Source organism: Aplidium turbinatum, chromosome 8, assembly GCF_918807975.1.
Source record: "Aplidium turbinatum chromosome 8, kaAplTurb1.1, whole genome shotgun sequence".
NCBI lineage: Eukaryota > Metazoa > Chordata > Ascidiacea > Aplousobranchia > Polyclinidae > Aplidium > Aplidium turbinatum.
Genome location: NC_137479.1, coordinates 19,152,771 through 19,170,814, shown reverse-complemented (window position 1 = coordinate 19,170,814; position 18,044 = coordinate 19,152,771). Strand labels below are relative to the sequence as shown.

The following is an 18,044-nucleotide window of genomic DNA, read 5'->3' as shown; positions in this document are numbered from 1 at the left end:
ATTTTAAGCGCCACCAGTAAACATAGGGGCCCACTAGTGGATTTCTGAGGGGGCCTAAGATAGTGCTCACACGGCCCTGGTTACGATTTAGCAAAAAGTAAAAACATTTAAAAAAATTTAGATAGACAGTAGCAGTAGCGCCAGTCAAAATCTGCAAAATGTGACAAATCAGGCTGCACTTTCAGGCAGTAATGAGTAGGCTAACCGGTAACATTTGGTGAGATTTCGATCATCATCTAAGCAAAAAGCTAATAACAGCAATAAAAAACAAATAGGCCTACACACACATTTTTGAGCACACTAGCATAGAAACGAAACACAGCATAGAATTGAATCTGCCCCTCTCCATTTTAAATTTTCTCACAGGCCTGTGTTAGTAAATTAACCTTGGTGAGACACGTTAACCAGTAGCAGATCTAAAAGAACATAGAGAGGCACCAGAGGTTTAACAGAGCAAGAATTGTAAGAGAAAATAGACTATAGTAAGGATTGAGGTCCAAAAATACCAATAATGAGATAGAGGGTCTGCAAAAGCCTACCCTCAGAAAAATGACAAATTTTACCTTGTTTATGTCGCTTTTTTTTAGCATTTTGTGGTCCAATAAAGCACAATTTGTATTTGACAGAAGTCATGTAATTAAAAACTATAGATTTTTGCAAAAGTTAGAGTTACAAGGTTTGGATTGAAATTAAGTTTGAAATCATTGCTTCATGACCACAGAAAATTCCAATAACTGTTTTGATGACGCTTTGTAAGTCTTGCAGTATTCATTACATGCTTTTTAGTAAAATTTTGAAAACCCGTCCGAAACGCCTTATCTTTCACTACAATGGTCCATACAAGGCACATTTCACTTTATACCTACCTATCTCTATCAACACTGATGGAATACTGTATAGATTGCTTTTATTTTAACTAGTCAAGTTAGCAAAGTGTTTAGGTTAGGTATTAAAATGTTAAATTATTATCTCAATACAGGTACCCAATCCTATGATACCTTTTCCGCCGATGAAGTTTAGGAAATTTGATAAAGCGAGCGAAAAAATTTGCAAAAACGTAGAAAAGTATAAATGTTTTTACTCGATTTCGAGGTCTCCCTTGGATCCGCTGCTACGTTAGCATTTTACATCAGTTTAACGTAGACAGATGACGCATACAGGTGGGGCCCACAAGAGAGGGGGACAACCGGTGCATTGCACCGGGGTCCGGTGAATTCAAATTAGGGCAAAATTTCATATCTGACAACGCTATTGAGGCTATATTTATAATTAAATATGTAATGTTTTAGCATTTTATCTTTGTGTAGCCTATAACTAGTGTGTATCTGCGAATTTAAAGTTATATTTACAATAGTGCATTGTTTGTGAAATAATGGAGTGTTAATACTTTAACCCAATTTATCCTTTGTAAGAACGCGCACCGCAAATTTTGCTTGTGATTGGTGAGATATCACGCGACATGTCGCACTGGGGGGCCCGGCAGCAACATCTGCACCGGGGCCCGGCAGGGCTCTTGGAAGCCCTGCATACAGGTAGTTTGTGATAGTGAATCAGTTTATGATAAACGGGTTGACGCTTGAGCAAACTCAGTAGGCTAGGCCTACAAACTGTAAAGCACAGGAGGTGTGTTTGCCAAGGTGATTTATTCGTAATTATTTGATAAAAAAAAACCACTTGAAATCTTAAAAAATCATCAGTTGTATAGAAGGAAAATTTGATTAGTTTCAAAAGTAAACTACAGATGTTTGACAATGATGCTTCAAGAGATTTATTTTCAGAAACTTGAGCTTTTTAAAACTTTAAAATTTAGGCCTACATTGTAGGCTACTTTGTAATTATAATATATAATCGTTTCAAGTGTTTGTCCAGTGAAGTTAATAATACACTCCAAGCTTAGTTCAATAAATAAAACTTATCCAATACTGAAAAAGATGTATTTTCAAATTGTCGATTTTTTCTTTAATTTTAGGCTTGTACTCTCAATGGTGCAACGTTACAACTGTCAAACAACAGTAGCGCGGCTCAGCCTGACATAAGTAAACAATAAATTATTTTAACCATTGCACAGCAGCTTTGTTAATATTTTACAGTGACATAGATAGAAAAAAGTATAAACATTTCAACAAGTACAGTAGGCGATAGCCTGTTACAGATGGTGATGTATACATTGTACATGCAGTAGATGAAAAGATATTACCAAGAGAAGGTGACTTCGCGTTAGGTTGTCGACAACGTCAACTAATATATTTTAGTTTGCCATAAAACAGCAAAGAAATAATAACCAATTTTTCGGGAAGAAATGCAAATCTTCTTAAATCGCTGCTTGCTGTTCATGGGGTCGAGTCGTCAACACAATTCCTGTATTCCCTTTGATCAAACAAACGTACAACACCCCATCTTTTTTTTGAGTGCCAGATGTTTTAGACAAACTTTCTGTGCACAATCGAAGGCCCATGTTCATCAAATTCCGCTTTCGTCATCCAACGACCACGTGATAACTGTAGTGACGTCATAAACGATGCACCTCTCCAAACCGCGTACTGACGCTTTGGCAAAGAATGCACATTGAAAGCGTCTGCGGGCAGTCCAGGAACCAGATCTGTCACTTCGTTCTGCAGTAAAATTATAAATGTATTTTATGGTTTATTAAAAAATAATTTGGCGTCGAAAAGTGCTTTGGGTTTCTACCACCCGCAATCTGTGACTTGTCATAGAAAAAATAAAAATAAAACACAATGAGTTTTTGTCATTTTAGCAAAAATCTTTGCCTTTTGTATTGGTTGAAAGTCAAAAGATGTAAGACAGATTTTGCAAAACTAGGGATAAAGCAGAGGGATTCTACCCTCTGGTATACGTAAATATGTGGAACAAACCTTTAATCTTTGAGCCAGCCCAGGAAGCAAAGAAGTACCCCCGGTTAAAACAATATTCTTGTATAGTTCCTTTGTGACCGCATTGTCATGCCTTTCACCGCAAGCTTCGACGCTTGAAAAGCACATTTTGTGAAGACCTGGCATCACAGCGTATTCGTCTAAAAATGTATCTTCCATTTAGTATGAAAAAATCTAAACAGAAAAGTTACATGAAATATCGCCCGTGGTGAAAAATAGCCTGGTCTACCGATCGTAATCTGGCTTTAGGCAATTTCATGAACCGGTTTAGTGAAGTTTTCATTGAAGTTACACATTGTAACGCGCAATTGCTTGGTGTAATCGGTTTTGTACTTGGCATCCAATATAGGCCTAACTAATGGAAAAATAAGTAACTTGGTTGTTGCTGTAGCCTATCATAAAAAAGGATCGTCAATGAACTAATCAACTTAAATACTATAAGCGAGCAAACAAAATTATTCCTTTCTACTGTATATTGTGTTTTATTGTACCGTCAAAACATTTTAAAATTGAATAGAGATTATGTGTGTGTTAGGTTGTTGTACAACTTATCATTTAATTTGTGCAAGATTGACTTTTATTTGAATGGCCAGTAGGCAGGGCCTCCGAGAGAAATCAGCACTGGTCGGGAAACAATACGAAAAATGGGCCCCATAACATTTTTTAGCAAATGTACAACTAATTTGTATCTTGCGTTGCATGTTCGTGTTAAGCTGAAATTAGCCTACTTTCCTCAGCATGAAAAGAACTTAGTTCAATGTAAAAATCGTCAAACTGGATTACACTTGCAGCAAAAATGCCATTTAGGCAAACTATTTTGTCTAGAAAGCTTTGTAAACACACAATAGGCCTACAGGCAACAAAAATAGTTCAACCAAGCATTTAATTCAGGATTGTCCAAACTTTTCCCACGCGAGCCAGATTTGATAATAAGAGTTCGCTGGCCAACAGCCACAATAATTTTTCTGAAAACTGCAAGTTGAATTTATATGATTTTTGAGTGTCTGCAGGCCAAAAATAACACATTGTACAACAACAGGCGCGGGCCATACAAAAACTTCTCGTGGGCCGGAGTTGGCCCGCAGGCCGGACTTTGGACATCCCTGATTTAATTCAACCCTTTCTGGATTTTTTGCAATGCAAAGTTACGGATCACAGCATCAAATGATAAAATTTTGCGACGTCTGAATTGATGCACAACATGTCTAGTTAGGTTTTTCAATCGGTTTTGAGTCATAGGCCTACTGGAGCGCAAACGATTATTTACAGATTTCAGTAATTGCTAAAACCACGTTCTCAAAGCGCAACCGTTGGAGGTAGCTACCAAAAGACCAAAAAATCATAACAAAACTATTTGGAAAAACCTTTCGAAAGTTGCAATCAATGATTCCTTGTGTGGAGATTATGGGGTGGTTCGTTCTGGTTTGCAGCTGAAGTTTGCTGTGTGGCTTTCTGTCAAAAGTACCAACTCATCCAAAATGTCTTGAAAAATATCATTGTTGTAGCCTACAAATGGTTTAAATTTGTCCCACATGCCCGCAACTGCACAACAGACATACGATGAAATTTTCATGGAACTCAAACTCATCGACGATATGTTTGAGTTTGTTGATACATTTGTCAATTCCAACAACTATTGAATCCTTTGCAATGTAGGACGGTAAAATACATTTCCTTCGAATGATTCAGCTAGTTAAGTGGAGTTATAAAAGCGTTCTGTCCTCAGGAAAAGAAAATCATTTTTTTTTAAATTTATAATTGCCACTGCAACTTTAGCTTGCGAGTAGTAGCCTACTCTTCTCAGCTTTCTCTTACTTAGATTACATCTTCCTTTAATTTCATTAAACTCATCAGTGAATCTTGTTTAGGACCGTAATCCACATAATGCAAAGCAGTCACAAATTTAAAACTGCTGGTTGTAGGCTACTTTAGCATTGACTCAGCTTCCGATCAAGCTCTTGTTGGTTCCAACTTGATGCATTTAAGAAACGTCTTTAAAGCTTCAATTGCAAGAGGGTAATGTAAAGCATTGGGTATGATTGCACCACGCCTTGATTACCCTCTCGAAGTAAATTTTCTTTGCAACATGATAGGACAGCTTACTTTAGATTTTTCAGAATTTTTCCTCTGACTGGGCTATAACTTTAAAGATGTCACAAGCTTACAGATAATCAATTACTCCAAAAATGATAAGACATTGGAACAACGCTGTCTGTAGGCAACATTTTGCATTCCAACTAGGCTTAGCCTAAGCAACAACATCCATATACAAAAAACTCAAATAAAGAAAAAACTCACTACCTTCCAAAATCACATCATGAGAAGCATGACTAACAAAAGTTTTAAAACTGTTTGGCCACACTAAAAGATCACAATTCGGAATCAGCAAAGTTTGCACAGAAGGAAAAGTAGAAGGAAAAAGAAAAACGTGGCAGACAACCAAAACGATGGCAAGACAACATCCAATCATAGACCGGACTCAACTTGGCGACACTGGGCGAGCTGGCTCAAAATTGCCACTCTTGGAAGCAAATAACTCATGTTGATGCGCAATCTGCTGCAGGCGGAGATGATGACTGATGATGATGATGATCCATAAACAAAAAAATACGGGATTTACTTGTTTAATCGTGCTTGGACTGATACCTTTAACTTTCCCTGATAACTTATGTTGGATACAACATCCTATGCCTGGTCAAAGCAGATTTTGAAGTTAAGGTTCAGTTGTCAAGCAAAAACAGTTCTCGCTTAGCTAAAACAGCACCAGTTTTCAAGTTGAAACTATCAGTACAATCGAAACCGTTCAGTGATGCAGAAATCACTTCAGCTTCAGATTTTACGTCTTGAAGCTGTTCAACATCGCCTACCTTAACACGAAAATGATTTGTTCTTGATGAGAAGCATCGAGAGTGACATTTACAATGATTGAGAAATACTTGGAACTACGCACTTCATTTAAGAATTTGTTGATTATTTAGTTGGTACATTTTTACTTTAGTACTAAAAATGGGCCCCCCTCAAAAGTGCAAAAACAAAAAACTACTCGTTTTTCCTTTACAATGTTTTGCTAGGGGGGAAACTGGCCCGACTTCCCCCCCTCTCGGAGCCACTGCCAGTAGGACGCATAATTATCAGCAGCAACTATGAAATGAAAAAAAAAAGCAAACAGCCTCTGTTTTCGAGGCTAATCAGCTGGAGCAAACCTGACAATGGGGGCAGGGGAACAGTAGCAGATCTAAAATAGGCCTACCATATTTACATCGCCTAAAAAGAAGACACGTTTCGCCAGCAAGTAAAATTTTACGCTTGAAGAATCTTTTACATCTTTTATAGATCATTATAGTATAGGCATACGCAGCAAAAGTTACCAAAAAAAAAACAAGAAAAGAGATTGACTGAACGTTTACCTTACTTTTTCTCATTTTTAGTGCTTCCTTAAGACATCAAATGATTTTATATTATTAGGAGTCAGCAAAAAGTAAAAAAAAAACTAATTTTTAGACAGTCTCAGTCAGATAGCAAATGCAAAATGTAACAAATCAAAAATCTGCAAAATGTGACAAATCAGGCACGACCTTTAGGTAGCCAAGCCTTAACTTTTTTCAACAAGGAATGGTCAGCCTTAACGAAATGGTTAAATTATTTGCAAGAAAAATGATTAAAACAGTAGACTGCGCACATGGCTGCGCATAACCGTTAAGATGCTAAAAACGGCGTGAACTAAAACGCTGTTTCTTTCCTTGCAAAGCTGTAGGCAGTAGGCCTATCCACTCCAGTATCCATGCCATGATTTCTTTTGTTGTAGCTTAGGTGTTAAGTGTTATACAAATTGCACTTTTAGACAATCGTTTCGATTTGTTTCAAGTAACAAACAAACCAAACTGAGTTGGTAATCAGCAACGTCTGCAAGCGTTGTATCAATATAAAGCGTATGAAGGTAAAAGAATAATTTTTTGTGAAAGTATGAGCATGGCCTTTAAAATGTCGTTTAATATCTTACAGTGAACCAGCCAATGAACGTTCAACAACAGTTCCATAAAATGCGTCAATTTCTAGTAGAATTTATAAATCAGCATGTTATATCATTGGTATACAAAATATTTAGAAAACAAATAACCTACAAGCCATCGCTGAAACGTCATCAAGCAATATAATCCCGTTGAAAATATAAGCATGAAAACCCAAACTGTCAAAAAATAGGACATTTGAGCATTTTTAGTGTCCTCGGAGGACAATTCATTTTTCTTGAAAAAAGAGGACAAATCCTCTCAAAAGAAGACGTATGATAGCCCGAATCAAGAAAAACTTATAGGGGCACCAGAGTTTTGAAAAAGCAAAAATTGAACAAACGAATGCACAATGTAAAAGCCGAAGCTTGAAAGTGTTTCAATTTTCTCTGATGTTAACTGAATTTTCAAACTGCACTATTACAAGAAGACTCGAAACAGGTTAAGCTGATTCAAAGAACATCTATATGATTTTAAAGTTTGAGATAAAATTGTTCTTTTTGAAAATGGAAATGTGTAAGAATGGTTCTTTTAAAGGCAGTTTGTTTAGTTTGCCAGTGCCACAAATTAATCACGGTAGAAAACTATAGTTCTTTATCTTTATGGCAGAGGTCATAAATGAAGTAGCCTACAGTAGATACCAAGAATAATATAATTATTACAAATATTTACTCTTCCAATCAGGTGGGTCCGCTGTACAACTATCGCCAAGACGGCAACTTTGAAACAACACAAAAAACTCAAGTTGACCTTTGTGCATAATAACTTCATGTTTGTGAAAATTCTAAGTTGACCCATCGAAAAATATTGTTCTGTCAGATCAATTCATTTGATTCTCATGCATGCCTAAGGACAAGTTTTCTTTTGTTTGTATAAAGAGAAATGCTCAAAAGAAATAGAGCGAAACGAGAACAATGGTACAAAACACGAAGTATCTCAGAACGCAATGAAGGTAGACTCTTCTCAAAAGTAAATGAAAGAGTTTTGTGTTTACCCAAGTATGTAAATCACTCCAGTACATCAAAAAAGTTTTATTTCTCCGGTTTATTGCTCAATCAGCTTTGATCATTCAAAACAATTCGAATTTAAAAACTTCAATATTATTATCTTTTGCCTACGATTAAAGAGAAAAATATTTAGCTATTGTGTTTGACGTGAGGGAATGGCCATCGGAAATCACTATTTCAAACAGTCAGCTGATTACCGCCCCACTAATTTAACGATAAAGTATCATATATCACTTGTTTCACCATGGGAAACAAGAAGAACGTTTGTAGGTTGAAGCTTATTACGAAATGTCGATTCCTCGGGTTATTTCTGTTACTAACTGTTCAAACTTGGTGCCTAAGTACTGGTACTCAAAAGTTACAATCGCAATGTTTTGTACCAATATATCAGGTAGTGACAGTTACGGAAAATATATTTAATTACCGTCTGCATAAAATAACATGGTTTCCTACAAGTTGAAGATGTAATTATAACATCCCTGAGTATGACTTATCGAGACACAACAGTACACAAAAATATATTCCAGGCGCTTCAATTTATTGTCTTTAAATCAACGAGATTAAAAATGACAAGTTTCATTTGCATGTAAGCTAAGTGACTAACTTTCGATCTTCCAATTAAACTTGATCAAAACGTCAGTGATCAAAACAACAGATGAGACAAGTTTTATTCTTGAAATTCAAACGCTGGCGAAACATACTTTTTTCGGAAATACGTATAACTTAATAATTTTTTTACCATTTTCTATATTTTTTTATTTTGGACATGTACCAATCATTTTTAGCACAATTTAAATCCAACCTTTTCTTGTTAGCGAAAAATTTCGAGATCTCAGAAATTTGGTTTCGTTATGCGCTGAGAAGAAATATGAAATGCCAATGCATAAGAATCGTAGGCTATAAGGTAGAAAACATCACGACAAACTTGCGTGGGATTGCGTAAAAAGTGTTTCTTTTAAGATAAGCTGACTGCTTTCACTCAGGGAGTGAGGGGTGTTTCAAACAAGACACAACCTATTTCAAAATTTTGTTTCGTTTGTTAAATAAATAATAATAATTAATCACAGGGTTCGGAGAGATTTTTATTATCTTCCAGCCCCCTTTTTCTGTTCCAGAGTAAAAGCAAAGTACTGCAACGAGTATTTTAAATTTCTTTTTGCTACAAAATGCAATCTTAACGTAACTCAAATAAAAAACATCTTCGTACTTCACAGGAAACACCGGCTATATTCGAAATCGACAGTAGATTGCATTCACGATTTAGATTGCATATTTGCAACAAATTTTTAACAAAAAAAACGTACGCTAATATTCGTCACGCTTTCTCGACCAAGTGTACGATTAGTGACCTGTCATAGACCCACTTTCGTTTTAGCCTCGAACTAAATGCTGGTTACGATTAGAATGGTCTCACGACCACCTACCCATGAAAAATTCCTGCGCAAGCCACTGATGAAGACTGCCATTTGAACCCTGTTGATAAAAAAATGTGCACATATCATTACTTACCTCCTAAAATTTGAGGATCAAACAATATTTCAGGGGCTGTAAATCTTTCTTTATCAAGGTTAACTGTAGCACCGTTGGGGAGAGAGTAACTTCGCTGTTTCGGGCTTGTTACTGCGTCCTCGTCGTCAGCAGCACCGTTGGTGACGTAACAAAGCCGTTCCATCATTGCCTTTGAGATACTTTGATCTAAAATACCCAATAATCTTTTTATTTAATCAATCCAAAATATAGCCTTGTAAGCCATGTGTTTAGGAACACTGAACTCAGACCTCGACTGCAAATTTAAAGACCGAGGTTTACTTTGAAAGCGCTAAAACCCTCCGATTTCGACTTCACAGGCCTGGATATGATTACACTCGGAGTTATGGTTGCGAGATAAGAAAGCATTGTGTGAGATGTGCGTTATTAAAAGATATAAAAAGCTAGTTTACTAACTTTACTATACTAATTTTGCTTACTAACTTTACTTACTAAACTTCACTAATACTTGACATGTTGACATTAATTACTAAGTATTTATTCTAATTGGGAGCACAACTCCTACTTCCCTCCTGAAAATAGGATTCTGATTACAATCATTACCATTATCATCACAGACGCTCACCGCTGTCGTGATTTATTCCATTCACATGACAACTTCTAATTAAATGCTTCAGTTGTTTTGTGATATCTGAGCCACCGAGCTCCAAAGTCCTGACTCCTTCAGTCAGTACGTTTCCTTTAAAAAAAGATGAATAATGTGTAAGTATTGCACCTACAAACTAGATGAACTGAAAGATTGTATAGCCGACTATTGTTGAAAAAAAAAACACAGAAATAAAAAGAAACTAAAGCGACTAAAACAAGCAGCAAACAAGCACCATTAGCCTACATAGCTTATTAAATCAGTAGGCTATTAGCCTATACAGGCTATAGGTTGTTTGTTTCGTTCCCCTGCTGCATTTAATAAACTTATCACCTAATTGCCTATTATAGTTTTTCAATGATATTTTACTTGTGTAAAAAGATGTGTGGCATTTTTTCTTGAGTTAAAGTGCCCCTGACAGGTTGGATCCAAGTATAGTAACTTTTTAAAGCATTTCCTAGCGCAAAATTATACTTAGAGAACTTTTTAATCTTAACCTCGTAGCTCGACTGGTTAGGGCGTAATTTAATCAAACGACTGCTCCGCAGCGCCACCATAGGCGAAACTCCATATTTCACTGCTCTGGGACGACTTTGGTGGTATTACGTCATCCTAAGTGGGCGTCGTTAGCAACGGATGAAACAAACGTTTCCTAAATGTAATTGGTGGATCACAGTTTGGTCGGAGTTGGTACAAGCGGTTGCTTTTTTCGAAGATTTATTGTTTTTTGCAGTTTAATAAAACTGTACTGGATACGTTCCTACAAAACCTAAAATATACTTGAAGTGAAAAATGAAGAAATCGTACGAAGCATCATTCATATTTAAATTCATCATCACTATTCAAAAATAAATAAAAGTTCTCTCTCTCTTTCTTATAATGTGTCTTCAGTTGGCAATTGAAATCCGGTGTAACGGCCATCTGGATCTGGAAAATTGTTTCGGATTCGCCAAACAATGCATGACGGCATCACAATCCGATTGTTGCTTCCGAGAGCATCACCTTGTAGTATCCACTCCAACACATGCCTGTAGGCATTTTTACTTGAGTGGTATCAACAAAATCATCTTCAGTGAAGCGAATATATACGACTAGATTTGTATGGCCCATCCCACTTTCGAACACTTGAAGAAAACTTTGACCATTTTCTTCTCAGCACCTTGTTTTGTGGGAAAGTGTGAAAAGAAAGCACACGGTCTTTGTCACTGACAATGTCACATAAACAGCAATTTGTAGGCATTGCCTCAACCATAAATTAAAGGCACTGTTTGTGAGATACTGTTGTTACACTGCAAACGGCTATAGCCAGATTAGGACAAATAAAAAAGTATGAAAATTGTAGCCCTATATGAAACTGCAGTTTCAATTGAATTGAGATGCTGTTTGATAAAAGTAAACTCAACATATTTGATCGAAACCTGATAGTAATAATAAGTTCACTTCTTCATTTCGGTAATTCTTATAATTTGCACATGCTTTAGACCAACAGAGCCCCAGACATTCACGTTTTGCAGTAGCTGTACCATACTTTACCAAGTCATCGCAGAGAAAGAATGTATCCTTCCCGCTTACTGTGACGTCACAGCTGTGTTGCCGTTTTTATTTTCGCAATTGAATGAGTGCCAGATTCGCCGATGTCAACGAAAGTTTGCAAGCGTGTAACTTAGTAGCCTGTTGATATTTTTTACGATTTGCTGGTCAGGGAAGTTTGTTAGTGTCATCTTTTTGGTATCTTAGGTAAATTTAGCGAATTTATTCACCTGTCAGAGGCACTTTAAATTTCAAGTGGATGTAGGTTTTTGAAAGTGGAACCGACATAGGCTAGAGCAGAGATGTCCAACCTTTTATTATAGTGGGTCGCATTCAGGCGCGGATTTAAGGGGGGCAGAGGGTGCAGGCGCCCGCCCCCCCCCCCTTTGAAGGGTCCCGCGACGTGGAAAAAATGTGATTTTGTGTTAATGTTTTTTTTTTTCTTTCAGTCTTTGACGTTTCTGCAAAATGCTGTGCAGTGCTGGATTAATGCTACTGTAGACGTAGAGGTGGTTTTTCGCGCCGTCAACGCGAAAATTTTGTTTTGCACGGGGCCTCCCATCAACTAAATCCGGCCCTGGTTGCATTGTCAGTTGAAATAATTCAATGGACCGCAGAGCCTATTAAATTTCAAGAAAAATGGGTACAATAAAAAACAACCAAAAATCATTAACTTCATCTTTGAAAATAGGAACAAATAACACACACACAGAAAGAAACTAAAGTTTACTTCTATAATATGAAGTCAATGAGATTTTTGACATTGTTTTCAAGCTAAAATGGCATGCTATATGGCATAAATTTAAAAAAAATTGATGAGATGAAGTTAAATATTTTTAAATGTTAGTATTTTTCAATTTTTAGCAATTTTGCTAAAAAATACTAGTTGGTGTGAAAATGACTAGCGGGCTGCACAAAACCCTCAGGCGGACCGCAGGTTGGACATCCCTGGCCTAAAGCCATACTCATCTGGTATTCTTAGGGAGCGGGCTACTGCATTTGTATCATTTGAAAATAGAGTTTTGTGTTAGAAAACTTTTTCAAGTAGAACTTTTTCCTCCACTGTTTCAAGTAGAATCTAATGCTTTTTAACGTTATTTAAGTAAACGACGAATAGACCTAAATAAGCCTTAGGCGCTGGAGAAATTGAAAACTAACTTTAAAAACAAGAAACTCAACCAACCTTGAATAACAGGAACACAACTAGTGACTTCATGACCAACACTTACAAGAAGACCTGAAGTTTTTCCGAAAGCATGAAGTGCCATGGGGGCATTGGAGCCAAGATAAAGTTGGGACATTTGAAACTTTTCAAATAAAATCTACAAAAATATGACTTCAAAATAGGTATACTGTATGTTTGCCTCACAACACAACACTTTAGCTCCGACCGACCCCGTTAGCTCAGTGGTTACGCGCCCGGCTCAAGATCACGCGGCGTTGGTTCGACTCTCGGGGTGTGCGCTTGAGCAACGCACTTTCAGGACTGCTCTCCATTCAGCGGCACCTAATGAATGAAATAATTCCCCGGCAACAGCACTTCAACAATCGGAAAACTTCACTCTGTCAATCTCGGTAACCGGCCCTGCGTCAAGAGCTCTACAAGTATGCGAAACTACCAGGAATAACCTATCAAGGCTTTGTCAGTCTGAGGATGAAGATTCAAAACCAAAACCAATCAAAGTTTTAGATCTACACCAGATAATTTAGGTTCATTATGCTTTGATACAAAAAGGTTTACAATCTTCCCCTCAAAGTAGAAATCCATTACTGAAAATTGTATGGATGATCTTCATCAAATTGTTAAAAATAGCCAAAGGACAATGGGGAAGGTAAGAGATAATACAACCGTGTATAAGCTACACTTTTAAAACTAAAACCAACATCTGGTATATCTGACATAAACTCCATTCAACTTCTGTAGATCAAGCTACAAGCAATACTTAACAGTGGCCTACAGCTTGTTGTGAACTTCTAACACTGAGCTATGAACCAATTGAAAATACTTTTTGTGTTATTTTCTTTACAATTATTCATCCTCCTACCCTAAAGTCTTGTGGATGGACTGACTCGCTACTACCCAAAAAATGTATGTTGCATATATGTCACATATGGCGCTAAGGGATTAAAATGGTTATGAAGTCACACTGTAAATGCTATAGAATGTAGAAATTATGCATAAAAGCTTGCACATATAGAACTTATTCAAGGTAAGATAAGTACAGAAATTGTGTTTTCAAAATTGCGAAATGGAAGAACAAAGAATTTGTTTTGCATATTGTGTGTGTTTACCTCAGCTTTCTTTTCTTTGTGTTGACGGTTACAAAATGGATACTCTGGTAAAACAGTCGACATATCATTCATTTCAACTTTTAATTCCATATTAAATACATGGTCGACCACCGCACTCCAATCGTCCCAATCTTGTACTACACCGCGTTGTACAGGTCTCTGTTAAAAAAAATGAATTTGCAAAGCTGTGAGAGGTTTGAAAAGAACGCATTTGTTCAACATGCAACGGTTTCCAAGCAGTTCAATAGGCTATGCTTCGATTCGGATTCACAAAGAAGTAGCCTAGCAAGATCAAGCACTCAAATCTTGGTGTGTACATATACTGCAGTTGAAAAGTCTGTTTAATGTAATAGCTCTGCACTCCGTGAAATTAGGTAGATAAAAACAATTTTAAATTAATTTCATCTGCTGTTTTTTCGTTTTCGTGTTTAAAGTTTCTAAAAAATAAACAATCAATAGAAATCGAGTAATCCCAAGCAGATAAGCAAACATATTAGGCTGCCTCAACCTTGCATTTTGCTAGAACCACAAAGCGTTTGTTCTCCTCATTATATAGCAAACTTAATCTTTGTAGAAGGCTATTATTATTTTCATTATTAAGCTTATATTTTGGCATGTTGTTCTGTACTTGCTTACCGAAAGGGAAAGCACCTCTCTTCGTAACTTAACGTCGTTTCCGACAAACGTTGTGTCTCTCGACATCCCAGGAAACGCATCGTCACTTTTTGGTCGGCCAACCAACGTTGGTATGACGACAGATGGTACGTCATCATTTGAAAGTCCAGCTTTACAATATCCACTTCCGATATCCATGACCATAATTTTTTTGTGTTGGGTACATGAAGCATCATATGACGTCCCGCTGACCAGCGTCAGATCTGGAGAAGTTGAATATGCTGAACCTTAAAGTGCAACGGTACAGTCTATAAGCCTTTGCTATACAGTAAAATGATGCATCAGATATTTTGATCTGTTTTATTTGAGCTATGTTTAGGCAGCAGATACACCTTAATTTCCGCTCTAAAGAAAATAATATTTTATATAACTTATATTATCTGTAGGCCTAACTAGTTAAAGTTGCAAATTTTTATCCAGAAAAAATTAAAAGCAGAAAAAATAAACAGCGTCGTGCGTCTTTGAAGGGCAATTAATCATTAACAATTTTTTCATTAACAAATCTATTCAAAATGCAAATCTGACTTATCTTGTATGGTAAGTGGGCTGAAAGTTTGTTTGCTTTTTCCAAAAGCCTAAAAAGCTAAAAAGCAGAAATGAACCACTAAAGATAATCTTATAAAACATAACTTTGTTGAAAACATTTACCTTGAGCACTAGGTGCTGCTTGCTTAGCTTTTGAATCGACGTGAAAAATGCTTCCATGGCTTTCAGACAAACTTTTACTTAATTCTTCAAGAGCTTTGTTCAACAGTTGTTGCGTATCATCAATGGATCTATCACAAAAGCATCGAATTTAGCAACTTCTTGTGCTAACAACATTAAGTTTAGTCTGACAAGTAGGGTAAGATAGATCAATCATTTCTTCGCTTTACGTCTAGTTGAAGATTTATACGAAAAGAAATAGTCCATTTTGTGTTTCTTTTTGAGAAAGCATTTAACCTTCAATTAACGTCTTACTCAGACATATAGCGCTCTAGGCAAGCATCGAACCGATGATGTGTTGCTTACGGTCAGATGTTCTCACCATTTGGCAACCAACGAACAAATCACAACAAACAACCGTTAGACATAGACCTCCATTGTATTTGAGAATTGAAACATTTCAATATTTGTATTGAAAGCTAGGGTCTTTGTCAGAAAGCCCTTTGCAAAAAAGTTAATATTGTTTTGTAGGTTACAGTCTGCAGTGAAATAGGTTGGGCTCAAAATCATCAATGCTTTAAAACAAACATTTTCTGTTTATTTCTTTAATTTGTTTGTCTAACAGGTATCTAAAATAAAACAAGTTTTTACTTTCCTATTAGCTACACGTCATTTTAAAGGCACGACCAATGTTGCAACACCGGATGCATTGCTAATTACGCTTCCAGTAAGTGACTAATGAAAACTTCTTGTTACAGTGGAGCAAATTAAAACTAACGTTTAGTTTTGTTCTTCGCTAATACCATAGGTCTGGAATGGCTCAAAGCAGCTGGAATAAGCGTAGGTCCTTTGTACTATAATAAGGCTAAAGAAATTACATGCATGATAGCAATATTTTACAAACCCAAAATTTTTTTCGCTTTGCACATCAAAAGATGAAGATCTGGAATCCGGCTCCGGTCTTTCTTTGACACGAACTAATGGGGAAGTCGGAAGAGATGAAGTAGCGAAACGTTGGCTCGCTGGTGACAAAAGTGGATTTCCTTTCAAGGCACGTAACCTGCTTGGTGAATATATTGCATTGCCATTGGCGGGATAGTTTTTTCGAAATGGAGCTGGACTGTCAACTGGGGTTGGTCTGCAATTCATTGGCCGTACTGCAACTGAAGGTGTGTTCGCGGCAACTATGTATTCCATTTGCCGGCATACTGCCTCTGGTGAGTCGTTCTCTGAGCATTGATGCATTTTCACATTTCCGCTTCTGACTGTCAAAACACTAAAACGCCTCGGAACATCGTCTATCGATTTTAAATTCTCCAAACTGGAATAATCCGACGTTTTGTCAAAAGAGTTTTGTTTTTTCTTCGGCACATTTTTATTGCCTAATTCTTTAGGAGGGTTGCTTACTTGAACGCTTGAAGAGCACCCCATTGCAAGAAGTTTAAATCGACAAAATAGCGGCACAAATAACAAAGATCAAAAATTCAGTAAGCAGGTAGCACAACTATAACGGCTTCTTAAACAATTTAGTCTGTGAAAAGAACTCGATAAAGGATCAGCATTATGGCACTGATTAACAAGTGACAGTCGGCCTACTTTAAAGAATAATAATGTTGTCGATTCTGCATCACAAACTTCTATTCACTGAGCAGTTTCAATATCAACGAGTTTTGAACTTTGAAGATTCGACGTATTCAAAACCTTTTAATAAACTCCACCTTATCTATCAAATATACAGTAGGCCTATAGACTTGCGTAAGCGAAGTTTATTGTAGATAGGAGAATTGAACAAATAGAAACGATAAGTAGGCTGTAGGATATATGATACTTTGCTCTCTTTAGGCTACTTCGTTCACTGCATTTCTTACATGGCACATTAAAAGAGGGGGCACATAACTAGGCTACTTCAACGTATTTTTAACATAGTGGCCAAAACACGTGAGGCCGAAGATGTGCAAGTTTTATTGCTAGCAGGTCAACAATACCAACTGAACTAAATAACACACTGTAAGAATCATAATAATTTTATTTTAAAAGAGAAAATACGTTGTAATCAGGCAAATAACTTTGTTTTCGATTTTTAACATAATTGTGAGTTAGCACATAACCATTTACCAATCATTTCCATTTTTTAGGCTATGTTAACTAAACTTGTCATAAAATCCACTTCGTTCCAAGTCAGCAACAGCTGAAAGTTGTAGCAATTACCGGTAGCCTACGTCTCAAGTTCGCTTTTATTTGACTTGACATGTTGATATTGTGTTTTCAATATTTTACTCAAATATTTATTAAGCGCAGAAAGCGAGGTCCGCATTGCTTTCTTTTCTCTCAAAATGTCGCCGGCATGGAGCCTACACGCTTTTGAATAATCATTAAAGTCAAACTTTTAAAGTTACAAATAACCATATAATAAGCATAACCGGTGATATATGGCAAAGCGATTTCCAGCCTGCAGCTTAGGCTACTGCTTTAAAACTTTACATGCAACATCATTTAATTTTGACGTCATCTTCTTGAGAGCAACAAACATATTTCATATTTCTAGCCTACTTACATTGACATCACTAATTATTTTTTAGAAAAAAACAAAAACTTTAGGCCTATATCTATTTTTATGCAAAATGTTCATGTGGAATCAGTAGAATTTTTATAAAAAACATTCTGAATATTTTTATTAACTTCTTAATATCTTGGAAGGTGTATTTCGCATCGCAACTAGGCTACTAGAATAGCGTAGAGAAAGTGATTAAACTTCTTTCTAAAAGCGTGCTGGCAACACGGTTAAAACACTACTATCATGCTAAAGCTACACTTCGGATCTGAAGTTAAATTAGTTTTTGTCAGGTTACTTAAAACTTTGAAA

The 18,044-nt window shown here is 36.5% G+C and overlaps 1 protein-coding gene across 2 annotated transcripts; it reads right to left on the bottom strand.

The window, feature by feature from the left end:
* Positions 1-1,680: 1,680 nt before the first annotated feature.
* On the bottom strand, positions 1,681-16,622 carry LOC145775893 (actin-1-like). Of its 2 annotated transcripts, none has more exons than XM_082587287.1 (9): positions 16,086-16,622; positions 15,185-15,312; positions 14,498-14,763; positions 13,862-14,020; positions 12,753-12,891; positions 10,019-10,132; positions 9,415-9,600; positions 2,874-3,031; positions 1,681-2,612 (listed from the first exon to the last, which is right to left on the bottom strand). In XM_082587287.1, the coding sequence occupies exons 1-9, from the start codon at positions 16,610-16,612 to the stop codon at positions 2,421-2,423; spliced, it is 1,869 nt and encodes a 622-aa protein (XP_082443413.1). In that variant the 5' UTR covers positions 16,613-16,622; the 3' UTR covers positions 1,681-2,420. The 2 variants fall into 2 exon arrangements, with proteins under 2 accessions (XP_082443413.1, XP_082443414.1); XM_082587288.1 differs by having other exon boundaries at positions 14,498-14,739.
* Between the last annotated feature and the right edge of the window lie 1,422 nt (positions 16,623-18,044).

What these genes read in the sequence shown, in the direction of transcription:
- LOC145775893 (XM_082587287.1), bottom strand. Translation starts at nt 16,612, where the DNA reads ATGGGGTGCTCTTCAAGCGTTCAAGTAAGCAACCCTCCTAAAGAATTA. An exon ending in TGATCCTCAAATTTTAGGAG is followed by an intron (nt 3,032 to 9,414) that starts GTAAGTAATGAT and finishes ATACATTTTTAG; the next exon opens with ACGAATACGCTGTGATGCCA. An exon ending in GGCTGGCTCAAAGATTAAAG is followed by an intron (nt 2,613 to 2,873) that starts GTTTGTTCCACA and finishes ATTTTACTGCAG; the next exon opens with AACGAAGTGACAGATCTGGT.